The sequence below is a fragment of the Nanorana parkeri genome, unplaced genomic scaffold, assembly GCF_000935625.1.
Source record: "Nanorana parkeri isolate BGI_ZX_2015 unplaced genomic scaffold, ASM93562v1 scaffold1147, whole genome shotgun sequence".
Taxonomy (NCBI): domain Eukaryota; kingdom Metazoa; phylum Chordata; class Amphibia; order Anura; family Dicroglossidae; genus Nanorana; species Nanorana parkeri.
The window spans coordinates 481,667-502,097 of NW_017307415.1; the positions used below are offsets into that span (position 1 = coordinate 481,667).

General features: G+C 41.8%; 1 protein-coding gene across 4 annotated transcripts in view; it reads right to left on the reverse strand.

Moving 5' to 3' along the window:
* PIK3CB (phosphatidylinositol-4,5-bisphosphate 3-kinase catalytic subunit beta) overlaps positions 1–20,431 on the reverse strand; it is a 63,450-nt gene that overhangs the window by 17,500 nt on the left and 25,519 nt on the right. For all 4 annotated transcript variants that reach the window (XM_018568166.1, XM_018568167.1, XM_018568168.1 and 1 more), the window contains 5 exons: positions 18,728–18,976; positions 16,549–16,645; positions 16,337–16,467; positions 9,272–9,325; positions 5,105–5,293 (listed from right to left, as the gene is read on the reverse strand). In XM_018568166.1, coding sequence (XP_018423668.1) covers positions 5,105–5,293; positions 9,272–9,325; positions 16,337–16,467; positions 16,549–16,645; positions 18,728–18,976 — 720 coding nt within the window. The remainder of the gene's footprint in view (positions 1–5,104; positions 5,294–9,271; positions 9,326–16,336; positions 16,468–16,548; positions 16,646–18,727; positions 18,977–20,431) is intronic.

Consider the following 20,431-nt stretch of genomic DNA (forward strand, 5'->3'; position numbering starts at 1 on the left):
TATCATTCTACAGTGATCAGAGGCTTGTTCTTGAAATATCTCATGGATCAGTGTCCAGTAAAGGCAAAGCAGAATAGGTAGAGCTGTCTCATATCTGCCATATACAGAGGGTACTGAGGACATAGTGGTATAACCATTAGGAGTACACTTCTCTGAAGTCAGAGTCCTGTGATGTGGACCTTATGAGTAGAGTGCTGACTATGCTCGGGGAATTTTCCAGAGAACTGTTTATTAACCTCACAGAGCGAGGCTCTACTTCCCTGTTTATCAGTTCACTGTCTGGATGTCTGATCACAGACAGGCCAGGAAATTATTGTGTATGAAATCTGGCAACACTTTCCTTTCAGTGCACCTGGACATCTAGATATAGAATCACATTGCTTTCAGAAGAGGATGCTGCACTTTGGTATATGTTTTGTGACAATTTTTGGAACTGGTGTAAAAAAGGGGGAAGTTTAATCTGCGCTATTGCTCTGCCATACCAGCAAAACCCATGTGATTGTTAATGGAGGGTAAGAAGAGTGGAGAACAGTCCTAAAGTGTAATGAACATTAGCTACAATAATGATCTGCTTTTGTCGAAAACAATTTTATTTTTTTAGAAATTGCAAGAAACCCAATATATAAAAGGGAAAGTGAAGTGTTTGGAAGATTTACATAAAATGACACTAAACTCAGGAGTTTAATTTTAAAATTGCATTAAAGTACCCTAACAATGTATATATCTTATTTGTGTACCATTAGGCTGTAGATACTCAAATCATCTCTGAATTTGTGCAGACACTGTCCTTCCTTCTGGAGGGTGGCTACTTTTGTTCCCTGTGATTCCGGTGGGACCTAAATTAGCTACCGCTCCCTCTCGTGATGAACTACAGTCTCAATACAAATTAGTAAACGTATTGTGAGGTTGCAGTTCATCACAGGAGGGAGCTTGGAGCGGTGGCTACTTTACAACACACAGGGCCCTCCAGAAGGAAGGACAGTGTCGGCACCAACTCAGAGATGATTTGAGGATCTACAGCCGAGTGATACACAAATAAGATACATTGTTGTAAATAGTTAGGGTACTTAAATGCATTTTTAAAATGTAATTCCCGAGTTTAGTGTGACTTTAAATGTATGTAGATATCTGAAGCATACAATAATGTATTTGTTTGCTGAACATGGAAGAGGTATCTGGTTATCATTTTAAATTAGGCTATCACATCAAGGTACTTTACTTCCCTACCAGAGGTCTCCAGATATGTAAAACCTAAAAGGTTAAAGTTTCAGAGGTCACCCTATTTTCTTTTTGGTGCATGCACATGTACATGTACACACCCTGCTATATCCCGACACAGGTAAAGCTATACACTTCAGTATATGCCTACAGTGAGGTACAGCATATTTTTCCCCACAGAATGAAGCAAGAATGCCATAGTGGACCACAGAAGTCACTGCTGGTGTTTGGGAAGGTCTCAGATATTTCATTCTTCTTTGCAGATGAAGCAAAGCTGCAAAAAAATAATTTGGGGCTCTCAACTACTTCCTAATAGACAGAAATTGGGAGCCTATCACGTAAAGGGGCATCATTCAGTTTAAGCTATCATATATTTCTAATTAACAGCAATAGGGCATTAGAAAGTAAAATGTATTTAATGAAGTAGCTCATCCAACACATACTCTTAATTTGAATGGCAGTATTTATTATTCACATAACATTTGCACCTGCCATGGTAATTACAGTGAGAGGCCACTCTCCCTATTGTACATGTTGTACTATTGTGAAGAATGAAGAATGCAGCAGAAAAGGGAGACGTCCCTTGTTTCAGAAAGTTGACCAATCATCTATGGCAGAGCCAGATAATTCAGGAAAGAGCTTAGACTGTTGGCGTCTACAGGACAGGTAAGAAGCCTACCCACACCTGGAAGCTTTTTCCTAACACTGGTCAAATGCTCTACAAAAATGTGATATTTTCAAACTCAGTGTGGAGACAAACACTGAACTGCTAAAATCTGGTAATCAAAATATAATTTACATGCAAAGATCAATCAGACAACAACAAAATGTAACAGTGCTTCCAGAGATACATGGTAGTTTTCCAGTCATGGATCTACAGTCTGTAGGAATTTTCAAGGTCCCCCTGCACAGAAAGAGTCAAGCTGTGATTGGAGGAAATCATGTCTTGCGTCTTTTGGAAATCAGCGTGCAGGCCGTGGTTTGGAAGGAAGTAGAGGTCTGAGTGACCTGACAGGAGCAAGGAAATTCCAAAAATACAGCTCGCTTCATGTTTACATTCCGCTGCTGTAAATCTGGAAGGGAAGCGAGGGCTACAGAGGAGCTCTGTGACCAGCACAGATAATCAGCCATCAAAATGCAAACCCGAAGGACGCCCAGAGACCAAAGGATGTCTAAAAACAGCACTGCATCCACACAACCTCCAATCAGTGAATCCAGACAGGAAACCATATTATTACAGCCCGGTACAGCTGTGTTTGCTCTTATTGTAAAATGCCAATTTATTTCTGGTCCTATGCAGAAAAGCTGATAGGCATCTTAAAGCTGAAAAATAAGGTCATAGTAGCTTTACAAATGATTAAAGAAGTTGGTCATGAAAGATCGAGTTACCCTTTGAGCACGTTTGTGAGCTTCTGTACTTGCTGCAACGTACTGCTCTTTCAGTAACATGCTAATGTCTGACATGCCAGCATCTATGGCTTCACATAGACATAAAATAGTGGTCTAAAGAAATGACATGTTATATATTTATATATACACTGAGTGGCCAGATTATGACCACCCCATCAGTACTTCGTTGGGCCGCCTCGTGACTCCACGAGATGTTGAAAGGTGATGCGAGGAATCTGACACTGCACTGTTGGTCTTCTGTTGTCTTGTACCAGTCTTGCCACTCTCCGTTCTGCCATATCAAGCTTTAAAAAAGATTTGGGGAGGGATAGCAATCCTTGAAACCCTTTTGTAAGTTTTGTACCATGACCCCGTCCCTCTGTGCTATAGCATCTGACATGGTCAGCCATGATAAACTGACACTTTATATTTTGCATGAACAGAATAAATCCAGTTCAGTCTTTAGTGCAGGCCGTGCACGATACTATGACACCACATATAGTAGCCTAAAGACTTGCAAAACTGCTCAAGAACAAAATACAGTGTGGTCAAACTGTTTGCCTAATGGTTCCGAAACGTTGTTCACTAGTATCACCATGATTGTTTAGCACCTGTATTAAAGGCCTTCTACATACTGGACCTTGGAGTACGTGGGACTTCTTTATTATATTTTTATTCACACGGCACCATCCACAGGTCATACCAACACCCATATTATTACATTGGGATTCCGTTCTGGAGTGCAGTGGGACATGGACTAAATATTTACTTTCCTGCCATTCACGCTGCTCCATTGTAGAAAACTGGTCCCCCAAAGTGCAATGGGAGACCAACACTTCGGGGACAACTCACTTACTGGGCCCTTTGCAGCTCTCCTAACTTTTATCTTATTTAATTACTGTATTCTACAGTGATGCAAGATCAGAGGGTGGAACCAGTAAGAGCTGCAGGGGACTCAGTAGATCGCAACTCCCGGAAGTGTCTGTTTCCCAGCGTACCAGTTCTCTGTAACACAGCAGAATTGCGGGTGGAAAGGTCAATATGTGCAATCTTCTTTACAGGTATGTATATTATATGACAGAGTCTCTTTAACCAGAAAAACGAGCACATATAGACGATCGGCAGGCTATAGAGCCGCCGATCGTCTATATGTGAAACACCCGGTAACGGTTGTTTGCATTGGTCGGGTCCTTTCTGCCCGTGCGCGCGCCCGCTAGGGGGCAATCCGCCAATGCTGCAGTGCCGTCCGTCCTTTTTTTTTACAACGAACGGACGGCAACTGGTTAAAGAGCAACCAGCTAGATGCATCTGCCTCCGCTGCCTCAAATGAGCCTCTGGCACATGATTCTGTCCAGCCTCTGTCTCATACTTTAATAAGAAAGTTTAAAAAAAAAATGTTTCACAAGTGCAGTCTCCTGTCATTTGATTCTGTACTGTACATCTTTCTTCTGAATTTCCAGTATTCATAGATGAGGCTGTTGAAAGTTCAGAGAAAGAGCAGTGCTTGAACCAGAGAACAGCCAGAACTGCATCTCTAAGGTGTTATGGTATCCATACATGGCTGGAATTATGGACAATTCATGCCGAATCAACCAAAATTGTTGCTCAATAGTTTAGTGTTATCAGTGATTAATGGCTCTAAAAATTCTTGCTCGCAAGTTCGTGGTGATATGCAACATGTGTGGCACAATCGTCGTTTTCGCACGTAGGCGCACCCAAAGCATGTTTGCGTGTGTATATGGGGGGGGCGGGACTTTAAAAAAAAAATAGTGTTTTTTTATGCTTCTTTAATTTTTTTTTACACTTAACTTTATTGCTATCACATGGGGGGGCTAAGATCGGTCGTCCGATCATTTGAATGAAAAGTTTCCGGCCGGCCGCTTAATTACAACGGCCAGCCGGGAAGCTAATTGTCGGGCTCCGACGTCCTCCGACGAGAGAATCTTTCAAGCCCTGCTTATAAATGTTCTTATAAAAACATTCAATGCTATCCAATACTCTGCTCGTACAAAATACTGTTTTATACTTCAACAAGCCACCAACTCAAATAGATTGTAACTTATGTCAATGATATACAAATGGAGGCCTCCAATTAGTCCCACATATGTTCAAATCCTGCACAATCAATATGCATGTTCATCTCACAGATGCTAATTACTATATATACACGTGTCCCATCTGAATGAATCCTGCAGGAACATATTATGAACAGGTGCAAATGCCGCACCAAATGCAATCCTTCATATTCAGAGCTCAAGGGTACATGTAGTTCACCATTTCACATATGTTGCTGACTAAAAGATTTCAATATAATCCTTAGATCAGGTACATGCCTTCTATTCAATATTCCTAAGAACAATCTGGTATCGGCTGCACAAACTATGCCGGAAGACATATGTCCAAAAATATCATGAATTTATATACTAAAGTGAAGTCACTTCCTGTGTTCTGTACCATTAAGACTTTTACATTTCCAGTAGTATATGTCTTTACTCACCTGGGCAACATCTTCCAGCTTGTTCCACTTCACAGACAACAGTAGTTTGGGGAGTGAACAAGGGAAGTTTTCTCTACAGTCGTACCGCAAGGTCCAGATCAGATCCTTCTCATTCTCACACAGCTGGCAGAGCGGATCCCTCTCCATGATCTCCTTCAGCTCAATGTTAAATTTCTTTCCTCCGCGACCCTGAGCAATGACAAAGGTACCAAAATGAATACGCTCAGCCCAAGTCACATGACAAATCATTTAAAGAACAAGATCATTGTAAACTAACCTAATCTAGAATCCCCTCCTCCAAATGCTTAGGTTGATTTGCCCAACAGTGGTGGCCTCCTATAGGATTTACATTCTCTGATTGAAAATGTTAACCTTCACTGGCCAACCTTGTGCAGCGACTACACTACCCCTAAGCTTACTGAGAGCCTTACTCCAACACTAGACAGACACTCTATGGGTACAGCCCTATTCAAGTATATGGAACGCCACTGAGCAGGGTGGCCAGTGCCAGATTTCAGGCCAAGGTATGCAAACAATGGAGGAGGAAACTACTAGGGGACTAGGGAGGATTGGTTAACAAGATTTTATTTCAACATGAATGCATCTTTTAAAGAGACCCTGTCATCTGGCCATGCATTTCAGCATAAATCTTTCCATGAAATGATACAAGCAATTAACTTATTTTATGCATGATCTTTACCTCTAAAATCTCCCTTGTGTAGACAAAGCCCTAAGATTGCTGCTGGGAGCAGCCCCCGTAGACGCTATAGTATTAACCTTTGCTCCTCCTCGGCTGATACATAAAAGGTTATGAACGGAGGTGATGGGTGAAGGAGCTGGACCAGCACAGAGATTAACGAAACACTTTCAGAAGAGTAGAGGGCTATGACATGCAAGGAGGCAGGGGGCTGTGCTAGGGAACTGACTAGTGAACGTTTCTAGCAAGTTCAAAAAGCACGCTGCAAGTGAATAAAAAAAATATTTAAGAAAAACACTGCAAGTAAGCATTTCAAATACTTCATTTTCTGTGCTTTTAACTGCATTTTTAAGTTGGCGACAGGGACTCCTTAAAGGTTTTTTTGCTTAATTTAAAACTAAAGGTTTTTTTTCCCCCTCAAAAACCTCTTAATCCTCTATTTAGAAATAGTGATTCCGCCTTTTTTTTTTTTTTTAAAAAGGTCTTGTTGTCTTATTAATGCAAGTAGCCATACGTGGTGATAAAACCAGCCAACAATCCCCACCAGTCAACCAAGTAATGCTACTGTCAACTTTACCTACAATTTTATTCCCAGCACATTCAATCACGGGTTACTGAATCAAAACGTCCACGAGGTGGCAGAGTAACACTAGTAAAAAGCCAAAATCAGCAAATGCACTTGTACAGCATATCATCAGTGCTTTGCTGGGAGCTAGATCCATAGGAGGAGGTTTAGCAGGAAACCTCTCAAACTATCTATGAGAGTTTGAGCTGCTTGAATGTTACATGGACATAGAATCTATGTCCATGTAACATTCAAGCACCTCAAAACAAACCAGACACTATTTGGTAAAATACTAAATCTACATGACTCAGGAATATAGTGCAGGAGACAAAAGTCTGGTTTGTATGAGGAACCAATGAGCATCTGCACAATAACTGCATACAATGACATATTCTGCAAATACCTGATGCTTTTTTCACCAAGGCCATTCTATTTCTATAAAGGAAACCTGTAATAAGAAAAGTATGGAGGCTGCCACTGCTGAACTCGAGAAATACTAGTTACCTGGCTGTCTCTGGTATAAATATTTTCTGGTTTGCCTCCCCAGAACAAGCATGCGGATGAGAAAGAGTAACATCAGAACGCCTAATCTGCATAGGTGTTCCAGGTCAGTGCCTATGTCGGTATTGATGATGTATGCTCAGCATGACATTTTCTAAAAGAGAGGTCAGCATTGGCAGCCTGCATATTCTCTTAATAAAGGCTTCCTTTAAACTACCTAACTTGGGTAATGAAACTGTGTACTGGTACCTTACACTGTAGGCAACTGGTATCCATCCATTGTAGCAGAGGAATTTCAGTTGGGTACAGAAAAAAAAACCCAGTAACTTCAGCCTGAATGTCCATAGTTTGTGGGACGAAACTGCCCCTAGGGCCTGTTATATATTAACTTTCCTAGTGTATATATAAACATTGCATGTATTAACCACCATGAGACTCCGCAAGACAAACAACTATAACACAATCCTGCAGAGGAGAACGTAGGGCTGACCGACCCCTTCAAGGGCAAACATGGAAGAACATAGGACGCTGTTGGTTTAACTTACTGAAGCTGCCCATACACTAATATTTTAAAGGACGAAAAAACAAAGAAAATATAACAGATTCCTCCATCAATGCTTACAAGCTTGATTGAGGACTCTCCCACTGTCAGAATACCCAAATAAAGCTGGCAGCTTATTGGCTGCCCGCTCTGTTCTTTCAAAGATTTTCTGATTGGCTCATTCAATCAGGTGATAGAGGGATGCCGGCTGAAAGGGGCAGCTCTCTCCTCCCTGCAACACCCTGCGCAGCCTCCTGACAGCTTCTCTCCTCCCAGCTGAGCGGCGGCAGGCGGACTCACTCGGTTCCCTCTGATCCCTGCTGCCTATGTCAACACAGGCGAGGGAGAGCAGTGGATCGAAGGGGACACAGACTGGCGCCCAGCATGAAGGAGAGACGCTGGGGATGCATTGCATTTTTGGACGTTTTGGTACTATCGGCATTTGGCCCATAGTACCATTTTCGGCCGCCAAAATCTAACATATAAAGTACATCGCTGCAAATGCACATTTCTGTATGATCTGCCAGAAATGCACTCGGCTTCTAATGTTCTGTTGTGGGCTGACAAGACCCAACATCTTTGTGGGCTGAGTGTTTTGAGTCCTATCCAGTTTTCGCTTGCCAAACTACTTAGACCCTCCCACTCTACCATCTTTACTACATGAAGGATAATCATTCTGTAGTCCAAAGATAAGGACTGGGAGAGGTAATTAATCTTCCTGAGGAAACACTGGGCACAGTGCTGTATTTCTGACATGTTTAACAGGCACTTTTTGTGTTTCTCAGACAGATATAACAAAACATTTCCAATGATATATATAACAAATATATATAACAAACCAAAAGGGAGCAAATAAAGGTTTGTTGTTAGGGTTTACTTTCACTTCAAGGGCGGGTTCGGCCCAGACAGCTGTGCAGGATACACAGGCGCTGGAAGGAACAGTGCAGATGCACTGAACTTGGAGCATCGCACTGTTTACCAATTTCCGTTAGAACCTATTAAAATATTCATGCAGTTCTATTGACCACATCGGCATTGTGATGGTTTGTGTCGCAACAAGCTGCTCTGAAAAAAAGTACTGCATGCACCCGTAACGATGTGGTGTGAACTAACTACATTAAAAAAACAAGCCTTTTTCCCCTGTCTATGTGTTGTGACTGGCCTCTGCAAAGCTGGCAGCGCAGCTCCAATGCATCAAGTGTGAAAGAGCCCCAAGTCCCACTTCCTGCACACCTACCTTTTATATATAATGGTGGTAAATTAAAATTATAGCAGAAATTATGTCCTTTGTACTGGTGTTTAGAAGTGCTGAAGGATATTCTGCCTGTCACACCTAACTCATCCACACCCCAATTTATTACAGCTGTCAAGGTTACAGGCAAGCAGTATTGAGGAACATATGACACTTCCAAAATACACTAAAACCTTTCTCAGAGAGAAAACCCAGTATAGCATTTACCTCTCCTACTCTCTGTTTGGTGTAGGAATATTTAAATTAGGAGATAAAAAATAAAGTGAAAAGAGATTTAATAAAACTTTAGATAGAAAATAAATAGAAAACCCCTTTGAGATCCTGCCCCTGTGAATAGCCAGACCAATACCAGGTTTTGACCATGCATACAACCAAATCTGTAAGATCTAGCTGCAGGATATCTAAGGAAACTTTCCAAAATGCTATACGATTGGTAGCTGGGGTCAATTTCTCACCATACTTGGGCTAATTATTAACAGATCAAACCTAATTTGCATCTTTTCATCATAATATCAAGCAGTCATCTGGTTTCTAGTTTGGATGTTTGTTATACGGTCAGTTAGAAATTAGTGCAATTAAGGACAAAATAAACGAAATGGCCTGGAACTTACCGCCATACTCAGGGTGTCACTTTGTCGTGCAATCTCTGCAGCTTTTTCAAGTATCTGCCCAAAAGAAGGATTCTGATTAGATACAATTTACCTTGACACATTCTTTACCTGGACACATTCAGATCTATATGGGTCACAGAAGTACATTTTTACCTCCTGAAAATACTGAAACAGATCATCAAGATTGAGCAACATCAGTTTTAAATCTTTGTATTTTAGGTAGAGGAGTATTACCTTTTCTCTAATTACTCATCTCACTCTTTTGTAAAGGAAGACATGAACACTGCATTGTCTAATGCAGTGGTTCTCAACCTTTCTAGGGCCGGGACCCCTTGGTAACATTTGCCAAGTTGTGGTGACCCCCAACGGTAAAATTTGGGGATGACGCGGCTGCTGCAGCGACATCTGGAGGCGTGGCAGGAGAACTGACACTGCTGCGCTAGGAGAGCCTTGCACAGCGACCCACAGGTTGAGAACCACTGCTATAGGCAAAGACAGGACCGGGCTCTGCAGCTGGAACTAGAAGAATTGGATTTAAAGTATGAGGTACATACTCTGCAGTACTGTCACTGATAGGGATGGGCTCGGGCGTGTTCGCAGCTCCACGTGCCGAGCCCGCCAGGAAGCTGACAGCGCCAATCACAGGCACCGAGACATTTCCCAATCTCTGCAGCTGCGGACCGGGAACATTGAATGCATAGCTAGAGGTGTGTTTTACATATTTTTTTGCTTGAATACATACATATGGCACTCGCCCTCTGCTGCTGTCAATCCCTAGAAGGGGAACTGATGGAGAACTTCAGGTCCCCCTCTGCTGATTGGCAGCATCAGAGGGCGGGTGCAATAGCTAGTTTGCTATTGGCTTTTGCAAAGTGAAATAGCCAATAGGAATCTAGCTATGCATTCCTATGGTAGGTTTTTTTTTCTGACTTACGGCGGCCCCCGATTTTTCCGGGAGAAAGTGTTTCTCTCCCGGCGGCCGAGAGCCACTAGGCGACCCCTGGCAAATCGTCATTCGACCCCCGAGGGGGTCCCGACCCACAGGTTGAGAACCACTGGTCTAGTGTGATGGCCAAGGGAAGATATTCCCGTAATGGATACAATGTAATATATGCAATGCAGAATGGAAAGGCCTGCCTTAAAGTGGACCTTTACCCCCTTTCACTAAACATCAAATCAGCATGCAGCTTTGTATGCTGATATGAAAATCCTCTTTCATTCATTAGTTAAATATTTTTCTTTTATTTACAATTACAGTTTTTCCACTTTCTGGCACTCTTAGGCATTAATAATGTAGCTCATGGCAAAGAGATGCATCCTGGAAATGCTACATTAGCAGCACGTTGCTGATAAATCTCATCTGTAAACTGCAAAATCTCACGAGATCTCAGGGAAAGGCATTTCCCCCCCCGAGATGATGTGCACATGTCCTAATCACATTTGCCAGAGTTTCAGGAAATAAAGGGAGATGGATTAATCTGCCCTTAATAAAATGGCCACCAGGAGAAAAATAGGGAGAAAAATAAATAAGGTATGCAAAGAATAAAAAGCCAGCAATTATGTAGAAGTCTTTGTAGATCCTAAACATTTCTAAAGATGCCTTTGTAGTCATTATTAAGATAAAGGGTAAAGTTTTGCTTCAAGAGTCACCTCGTAACTGATTCAATCTGATATACAGTACATCAAGGTAAAAGCGTCATGTCTAAACCTATATGTTACACTGGCAATTCAACCTCTGCCAAGAATCAATGAAGTTTAATTGTCGCTGTAGATTGCAAAGCTGCAGAATCTCGATTAATAGTGAGGAAGCGGTGGTGGAGGGACAAATTACTGGCTTCGGCGGTAACACCTCATAATAAGGCAATATAAGTTTCATCGTATTCTGTCATTCATGAGGCCTGACCGGTGGCAGAAACGCCAGTGTAACATAGACATGACAGAATACAGCTTTCTATTCTGTTATTTTTTAGGTATTGTCAGTGACAAAATAACCAGTGCCTAAAACCATGCAGGTTTCTAATGGCTTTTTTTTTTTTTAGTCAGTGCATTCAAGTGGCGTGGAGTCTTTAGATTGCGGTATTACTAGACAATAGCATTCTTATAGCAGTAGCTCTGAACCAGCTAGGATTGCAACATTGCATAGGAAACCAAAGTTAAAAAAAACAAACCAAAAAACACTCTTGTGTCAATTCATACGCTTTCTCCTATCCTATCTGTTAGGCCTCATTCACACAAAACTCACGCAAAATTGTATATTGCGTCTATGCGCTTATATACAAGCGTCTATGCGTGTATATACGAGCGTATATGCGTGCACTACATGCAATCCCAGAATGCATCACTCGTAATGGAATTTTTAATGTACTGTACACCGCGTATATGCGCGGAAATACGCTGCCCGGACGCATCTCTGTTCCATTCTGTTTTTGCGCATATATACGCTACGCAAATATACGGCTCCATACGCGGCTATGTGTATGGAGCCATTTATTTGCATATGTCGCATATGGTGCGTATATGCGCGGCAGTGTGAATGAGGCCTAATAAAGCCATACTGGTTTATTTTTGTTATTACACAAACAAAAATATGCACAGCTCATATAACATATGTGTAGGTGTTGTTTTCCTTTATCATGCCAGATTTTCCTCAAACAACTAAAAAAAAAAAATTTAATGACGTTTCATCAATGTGTGGTACTAGAAGAATAAAACAATCTGCCTCAGTAAGACAAAAACAGAATATATCATGTCAAAAATCCACCAAGTTCCCCTTATACCATAAAAGCTGTTTTAACTCCACTGACTTAGTACTGCTCAGGGGGTTGGGGGGTACAGTCATACACAAGAGATGAATCTCAATTTTTCCCATAGAAAACAGGAAACCACGTAGGGAATTGTTGTCGTTCTTAGTTCTATAATTCTGATGACTGTGTTATTGCCATTTTAGATAAAAACATTGTTTAGTGGCGTTTAAGTAATTGTATTAAAGAAGAACTATGAGATTAGTGAATTACACTCATCCCTATACTTAGAGCAGACATGCAACATTGAAACTGTCGCACGTCGGCTCTATTGATCGGGAAGTTAGTGAACACACCGCTGATCGTTCAGGATCCCCCCTCCGATCTTCCAGCGCTGACTGGAGGATTGAACAGTATTGTCAGGATCCACCCAGGCTCTCAGCATATAGTGGGCAATAGTCAGTATATGTCCTCCCGTGACCCTAAAGAGAACTATGGGAAAAAAGGTTACCCCCCACAGCTCTCCTTTAATCCCAAAGTCTAGATTATTCTTAAAATAAACCCATGCTTTTCCAAACCTAGGCAACAAAAAAGTTTTGCTTTTTAGGAGGCATTATGGGTCCTTACCAACCTTCCCTGCACACACACTTTTAGGTATGGAAGAGAAGTGACACTCACCCTGCCTCCCTATAATGCAGCCCTAAACACTGAGTGGCCAAGTGCCAGGCCCCATCACAGTCAAATGGGAATAGAGAGGAGCTTGATTGGTCATGTGCAGAATTTTTTGAATGACCAAAAAAAAAAAAAAATGGAGGCTTGCAGGACAAAGCCAGAACTCCAGAAGTAATGGCTACTAGGAGAAACACTTTGGAGGGAATATTAGTAGTGGGATCTCCCTGAAATCCTTAAAAGGCAGTACTGCAACACCAAAAATACAAGGTCAAGGTCCCAAGGTGACAATGGGCGCCAGCAACATCAGAGGATGCTAAACTAAGACTGCCAATGCTGACAACTGACCCTTAATTGTGCTTCAGGCCAACTGCTGCTCCACCCTGTGCTGAAAAAAGCCAAAAGACATGGAAAGGAGTAGGAATGAGAATATAACCCTAGAAACAAACACCATGCAAAATACGCCTTCCAAATATTATTAATAAATTTAACAAGGTGTGGCCTTGTGAGCCTTAAACATGGTGTGGATGACAGCATCCAATAACCCTCTATCCCTCAGTACTTTTAATAGACAAGGTGTTAAAGCCAGCAACCATAAAGCAGGGTGGTAAACAAGCCCTAGCATCTTTTTGAAACAGTAAATGCCAAGGAGCATCCACTACTATAAGATCTGCGTACTGTAGCTTTTGGGGCCAATACAGAGCCACCAGGAAGGCTGGAATCCCCTTGACTTCTATCCAGTGTATCCATACAGGGTGTCCTTGCAGCAGGTGCATCCAGCGAAGCAGAACCCATCTGATCACTCCAAATTCAAGTACATTGATGGCAAGCAGGGACTTCTCCTGGCTCTAATAGCCTGGCCCTTGACCATTACTATTTTCCAGCGAAGAGGAAGAAATTTATTGCTGGATAGCAGCAGGGGACAGCGGAACCACCAAACTAAAGATGACTTCATCAGTTGACGTACCTTGATCTCCCTTGTCTAGAGACAGAGGAGACTTGTTTCAATGCTGCAAAGTTCTGCGGTGGTGTTTTTCATAGGAAATCACTTTGAAGGCCGCTACCATGCGATCCAAAACTCACATGCAGTGCTGAATGACAACCACTTGTCAGCATGCAGAAGGCATGCCAGTTGAAAGAACACCTTGGCCTGTTTGCTATCCAGGTTCAGCCCCAGGTATTCCAAGTGAAGTGACAGAACCAGAAACAACTTCAAGATTTAAAATCCACCTAAACTCCTCCGAATGGTGTTGGACAGGTTGGACTCCAGGTTATGGAAGCTTGTCCATGTATCCCTTGATTGGTATTCCTTTTGACCTCAAGGCAACACTGGCACCAACATCCTGATGAACACCCGAGGAACCATGTCTAGGCCAAACGGCAAGGCTGCAAATGGATGGTGTTTCTTCCATACCATGAAGTGCAAGAAGTGCTGTGCCCCTGGTAAATGGGAACATGGAAGTATGTATTCAACATTTAAACCTTTCTTCCTCCAGAGCTGGAATGCCCACCCCTGGGCCAGGAGGCCCTCAACAGCAAGACATAAATTCGATGTGTGTAAAATTCAATTTTGTAGCCTGAAACTAACACTTTACCACATTGATTAACCAATAGTTCACAGATGCCAAAAGTTGTCCCACCACCTAGAGCTGTACAGGTGGGGGGTAAAACTTTATGCGAAGGAGCAGGGCTTCTCCGCAGGATTGGACTGCAAGGGATGCTTATCCCCAGCACAGGTAGATGACTTAGAGTGCTTAGTGCCCTTGCCCAAATTTCCCCACAAAAAGAAAAAAAACAAAACTTATGAGCTGAAAACAGGGCCCAGATTTGATGTGGCAATCCTTGGCCTTCTTGGGCCAGAAGGTATTTAGATATTTGGTCAGCCAACCAACACTACAGCCACAGATCAGCAGAGCCAACGCCAACAGCCTAGAGAACAAGGATCCCAAAACCAGCGCTGCATTGGAAACATACTTTAAGCTCTTTACTAGATGCTTTACCAAATTCACATAAACATGTAAAATGTGTTCCACCGCTAGACCCTTGTGTAAAGGTCTGCCCACTCTATAAAGGTTTGCGAGACAAAAATCAATGCTAAAACCAGCCACAATAAGGATCCCTAGCTTTGTACATAGATCTAACTAGGGCTTCTGCGTTCCTCTCTGTAGGTTAATAACTGTGACCTTGTTTATCTGAGAAACTGGAAAATAAACCATAGGCAGAGATGCCTAATTTTAGTAAATGCCTCCTCAAAGGGGTATAGAGCTGCAGCTAACGATTATTTTCAAAATCGATTATTGAAAAAGTTGACAACTTTTTCAATAATCGATTATAATCGATTATGTCGATTAGTTGTTGCAGCCCTAAAGGGGTAACACACCAAAATGAGTGGTAAGGAAAAACCTTAGCAGAACTCTTCAGGTTATGCCTTCCAAAAAGTACTGGTGCATCAGATGCCACTGCAGGTGAACTCTCAATCTTAAGTGTATGCCTGACCGACTTTAGCTGCACATTGGTTGCAACAACCACATTAAGTGGAAGTCAGTATCCAAGTTATTACTAGCAGGGCAGACCACTTCTACTTGGAGCTTGCTTTTCATTTTTTCCTCACAAAATGGTATAGTTAACCTTTAGGCCTCATTCACACAGAAGTGCACAGCTGTACAGCATGCATGTTCGTGCAGAGACCTGCGTCCAGGAGGGACAGGTGCTGTGTGTAGCCACGTGCAGCCGTCTGTCCATCTTTATGACAGATTGTGGCTGCAATCCACCTAAACTGTCACATCCATACAGGTACTGATGCACGCCCTTGGACGCAGACTGTATCCAAGGATATAGGAATTTAAAAAAAATGCATCTCAAATTAGGAAAATGTGTAAACACTTATCAGTCTTCATGCAAAATACAGGCAGTCCCCGGGTTACGAACAAGATAGGTTCTGTAGCTTTGTTCTTAAGTTGAATTTGTATGCGAGTTGAAACAGGTACATTTTTGAATTGTAACTCCAGCCAAAAAATGTGTTTTTTGTTTTTGTTTTGGATAGCATAAGGAAGGGATAACCCCGTGTAAAGTGTGTGTGCTGTGTGTGCCCCTGTTCAGAAGATTTCACCTCACTTTCTGCCCCTGTGACAATTGGATTTTGAAAATGTTGGGTTTAGCTTCAGGGGAGACACCTTTTTCCCATGATAACTCTTACAGGAGTGAATGTCCATTCCTAGGGGTAGATTTCATCTCACTTCCTATTGTCTCAGGGACAGGAAGTGAGATTAAATCTTTCTAATGAGGATACAGACACCAGTAAAAACTGCTCAGTGACCCGCAAGAAGAGGCGGGCACCCCTCGTTTGTATGTCTATCAAGAGCCAACTTCCTGTAATGTACGTACAGTACTACAAACCAGAACCAAAAAGGCGGGCACTCCTCGCCGGCACGAGTGCGGTAGCATTACAACTACTGACACACTGGATGCAGCCTGGGACCCCCTGCTGTACAGTAATAGCCTCCGTTCGTAAGTAGGGGTCGTATATAAGTGGGATGTTTGTAACTCGGGGACTGCCTGTAACCAAAGTTGCACTGAGTAAACCCAGGTGAATGCTGCATTGCATAGGACACTGAACACCACAACACAAAAAAAGAGCAGAACTGAATATACTTACTTTATCAAAAAGTGGGTAATAAATACTGACTTTAGCGTACTCTTTGAATTTTATGTGCAGAGCAGTAGCATTCTCAGTGAAAGGATTGGTCCGGACAGTTCCCATTGGATTCAGCAATTCTTCAAGATCATCTGGAAGAGTAATGAGAAATAAAAGTTAATGATTTATGCAAACAAGGCTATAAATGTTATCTTCTGCAAGCTTCTTCTTACCAGGAAATGAAGACCAGCTGTGCAGGACATGTTCACCCATCTTTAGCTGTCCTTTGTAATCAAACACCATGGTGTTCACCCAAGCCACAGGGGAGTGCTGCTGTGAGGAGCAGAACATAAGTGAACAGGGATAAACATATCCAGGTAGCCTTACTGAGGTATTAAAGGTAAAATCCAAAAACATACTATTAGGTTAGCAGACTTTTCTGTAGGTGACAGTCCAACCAAAAATGATCATTTAGTTTCCCTAGCACTGTAAATTAACATTGCCCTTTATTAAGAGGGTCACATGGGTAAGTGTTCAAAACAAACCCGCCAGCCCAGCTGCCATTGTGCTTTTCTAGGGTTAGACCGATGTCCCACTTGCCATCCCGCCAGCGGCACAATTGCTATGAAGGTGAAACAATCGCTATCTTGCATGCGTCTCTCCCTCGCTGGCTGCATGAGCTAAACATTACTCTATCACTGGCGAGTTGCATTATGTACATTTGTGCTGTATTGCTCATGTTTTAATATGGAACATTCCGATAGGAGGAAAGAACAGAGTGACAGATTAGCTCATCAGTATATTCTCCTTCACTGTTCAATCACAGGCTGGGGGCAGGAGCAAGACCGAGTTGCATAACTAACTGCAGTAAAGAAACATCAGGGCGCCAGGCTGGATGTACTGTTTTCAGGAAATTTGGGGAACGAATGGATAGAAGTATATAATCTTTGACAGGTAAAACAATTCTCATATCTAATCCAATGTACTTAAAGCTGCGCTAATCAGCAAGGACCTTGATGTAAAAAGCTTATTCCTAAGTATCTAAAACATTATAACAAGCATAAGATCCAAAGACTATTCTATATTCTCTATGATTAAGCCTTTTCGGTGAAACATGTCAGTCTGTGGATCTTGATAGGTTTTTAACATTTTAAATTCCTGGGAATAAACATTTTACATCAAGGTCCTGGCTGTTGAGTGCGGCTTTATATAGGCTGGATTACCAGTGATGGCCGAGGTGGGCCTCTGTCGGCCAGCACCCGTTTTGTTGGATGGGACTGATGAGTTTGGGCATATGAATACGAGCAATGTCTTTCACAAATGTTTTATTTTCGTTAAGCTACCATATATGCAGTTCATTTCTGTATTTTTGACATTTGCCTGAAATGGGGTCAAATTGATGATCATTTTCAACATGATCGACATTTACGACATTTGTCACATATTGCATTACTGAATGTTCTGATTGGATTTTTCATATGAACAGTCATGCGAAGATCTACCAGTGTATGGCCAGCTACACCTATGTCCTGGAGAAGAGTCTCGCTGGGACCTTATCCACACATTTACTGCAAAGAATGGAATTTGTTTGTTGCCATACCATAAGGTGGCCAAACACTGCAATCTATGTTTGAATGATCGCTGTTTACTTTTACTAGGATGTGTACAGCCAGCTTAATTCCTTCAGTGTATCCTTTGCTCATTTAACGCTTTAGCTCTCTCCTTCTATACTCCAGTGACAAATATAATCTCAGCTAATTAAATACACAGTGAGGAATCCAAACACAAAAAAGTGGGTTGTCTTCTTCTGACAGTGCTACAGTAGCCATGGCATGAGATTGTATAACGCTAACCATAGATGAGAGGTAAAACCGGCAGGCACTAGGTGACTAAAGAAATAGCTTTCCTGTAACATTCTTTTAACAAAAATGTATGATTGGGTAGTCTACACATCTAATGAGGGAGACCAGTTTCCAAGACCCAACGGCCAGTGCTGTCTGAGTAGCTCTGTTGGTACCCCAAGGCATGGACATCTCAGCCTGCTCTGGCTGAAATAGACCAGACTGCAGCTTTACTGGGGAACCAGGGATGGTTACCAAGGTCAGAAACTAAGAAATCACATGTCTAGATCTATGATGAATATACCAGTACTTAAAGTACTTATACTCGACTTATATTCAAGACCTTTCTGTGATATCTAAATAATTATTCCATTTGTTCCATAAGAGCTGTGATTGTATAGGTCTACAGCTCATGTAGCCTGGCCAGAACTGTGCTCAGCAATGAACGAGCCTCATCATGAATGTGTAATGATAGTACAGAACCAGTTTGGTTATTAATAAAACCATAACACACATACAGTAGAATAAATAATCAAAGTCAAACAAGTCAGTGCAAACACAAGTGAAGTACCATTTTCCCGGCTTTCTTGATGGTCTGGTACTTAGGATTGGATGCTTTGTTCCCTTTCTTGTTCTTGGTCTTGTCTAACACATTGTAGATAGCCAAACAGAGACGTGCCATCCGTGGCAGGTCACATATATTGATCTCGAACTCAAACTTCTCGCTCCATAGATGGTCATTTTTCCCTTGCAGTTCAGAGCTCATGATGGGTTTACACAGCAGTTCAGTGCCATGGAACAGGCCTGCCCGTACCACAACCTGCAGACACACAACAAAATATGGTCAATGTTACATATGTTTAGGTCATCATAGCAGAAAATACAAACAAAAACTATATATATCAGAAGATAATTGGGAACATTTCTATACCCCACACTCACTCCTGTCCTGGGGTGACAATGCTGCTCCTCCATAAATACAATACAGCGAGTCAGTGTTGTCACCCTAGGACTGGAAGTATGTTAATGGCAGGATCACAAGGTGAAAATAAAGAGAGAGAGAAAAAAAAAAAGCTGAAAACAAAAACACTAGAACCACCACATCTAACGCCTGATATGCTGCAATGGCGTACATTTGTGTTTCGGGGTTTAGATACATTTTAATGCTCATCATATAAAAACAAACAATTAAATATATGAGCAACATTTTCAAAACAATAAACATATAGAGCACAAAAACCACCAACTACTAAAATTTTACAAACGTCCCACACTGAATTCCTGTACAATATTTTATGCAGAACGGGGTTTGTTCGCAATGTAATTTTTGGAAACTGAATTAAAAATGAAAATTTATGTGAAAAACCTGAAATATGCAAAATATATTTAAACTAAGAAACTTAAAGTGTATTCCCATTTTCCCAGCTAAATTGGGATAACGCCTATTTTATATTTGTTACATGTTCCCATTCCCACACCGCTCGATCAGCCTTCTGTGACAGCGTGTCAGAGAGAAGAGCAAGGTACACACACTCAGCGATCAGTGATCGCTGAGTGTTTGTACATAATTGAGGATATGGCATGTTTACTATATCCTTAATTATGAAAGAATGGGAGTGATCTACATCGCCCCCATTCATTCATAATTGTGGTTATAGTAAACAAACAATGTTCTCATGTTATCAATGAACAGGAACACTCAGAGGATTCCTGTTCATTGATAACAGGGGACATAGAAAAAGAGATTGAGGACTTTGGGCCTGTTCACACGACGTCCGTTTTATGTGCTGACTGTTTCCGTACACTGCTGCACTCAAAATGCATCCCAATGTATCCCTATGTGTTTTATGGGCTCCAGTTCTCACGTGCGCAGTCCGTTCAGCTTACGACAGAAAAAATACTGCATGTCACATTTTGTACGGTCAGGAAACGGTCCGGAAACTGTCAGGAAACGCAAACGCGTCAAAAACGCATTCAAAACGCACTGCACTGCAGCTAACATACTAACAGCCCCACTCGAGCAAAAAAAACCAAACAATTTTGTTTTTCTTTACTGGAACGCATCAAAAACGCGGCCAAAAACACACTGCATCAGTCTGCAGATCCGCACCTGATATCATGTGAACAGGCCCTTTGTGTTCTCAATCTCTTTTTCTATTTTAAAAAGGAAAATATCAGGGGTCTGTTTAGACCCCCAATAGTTCCCCGAAGCCCCTAAAAGTAAAGTAAAAAATATTTAATAAAAAATAAATAAAAATAAAATATTTGAAAAAAT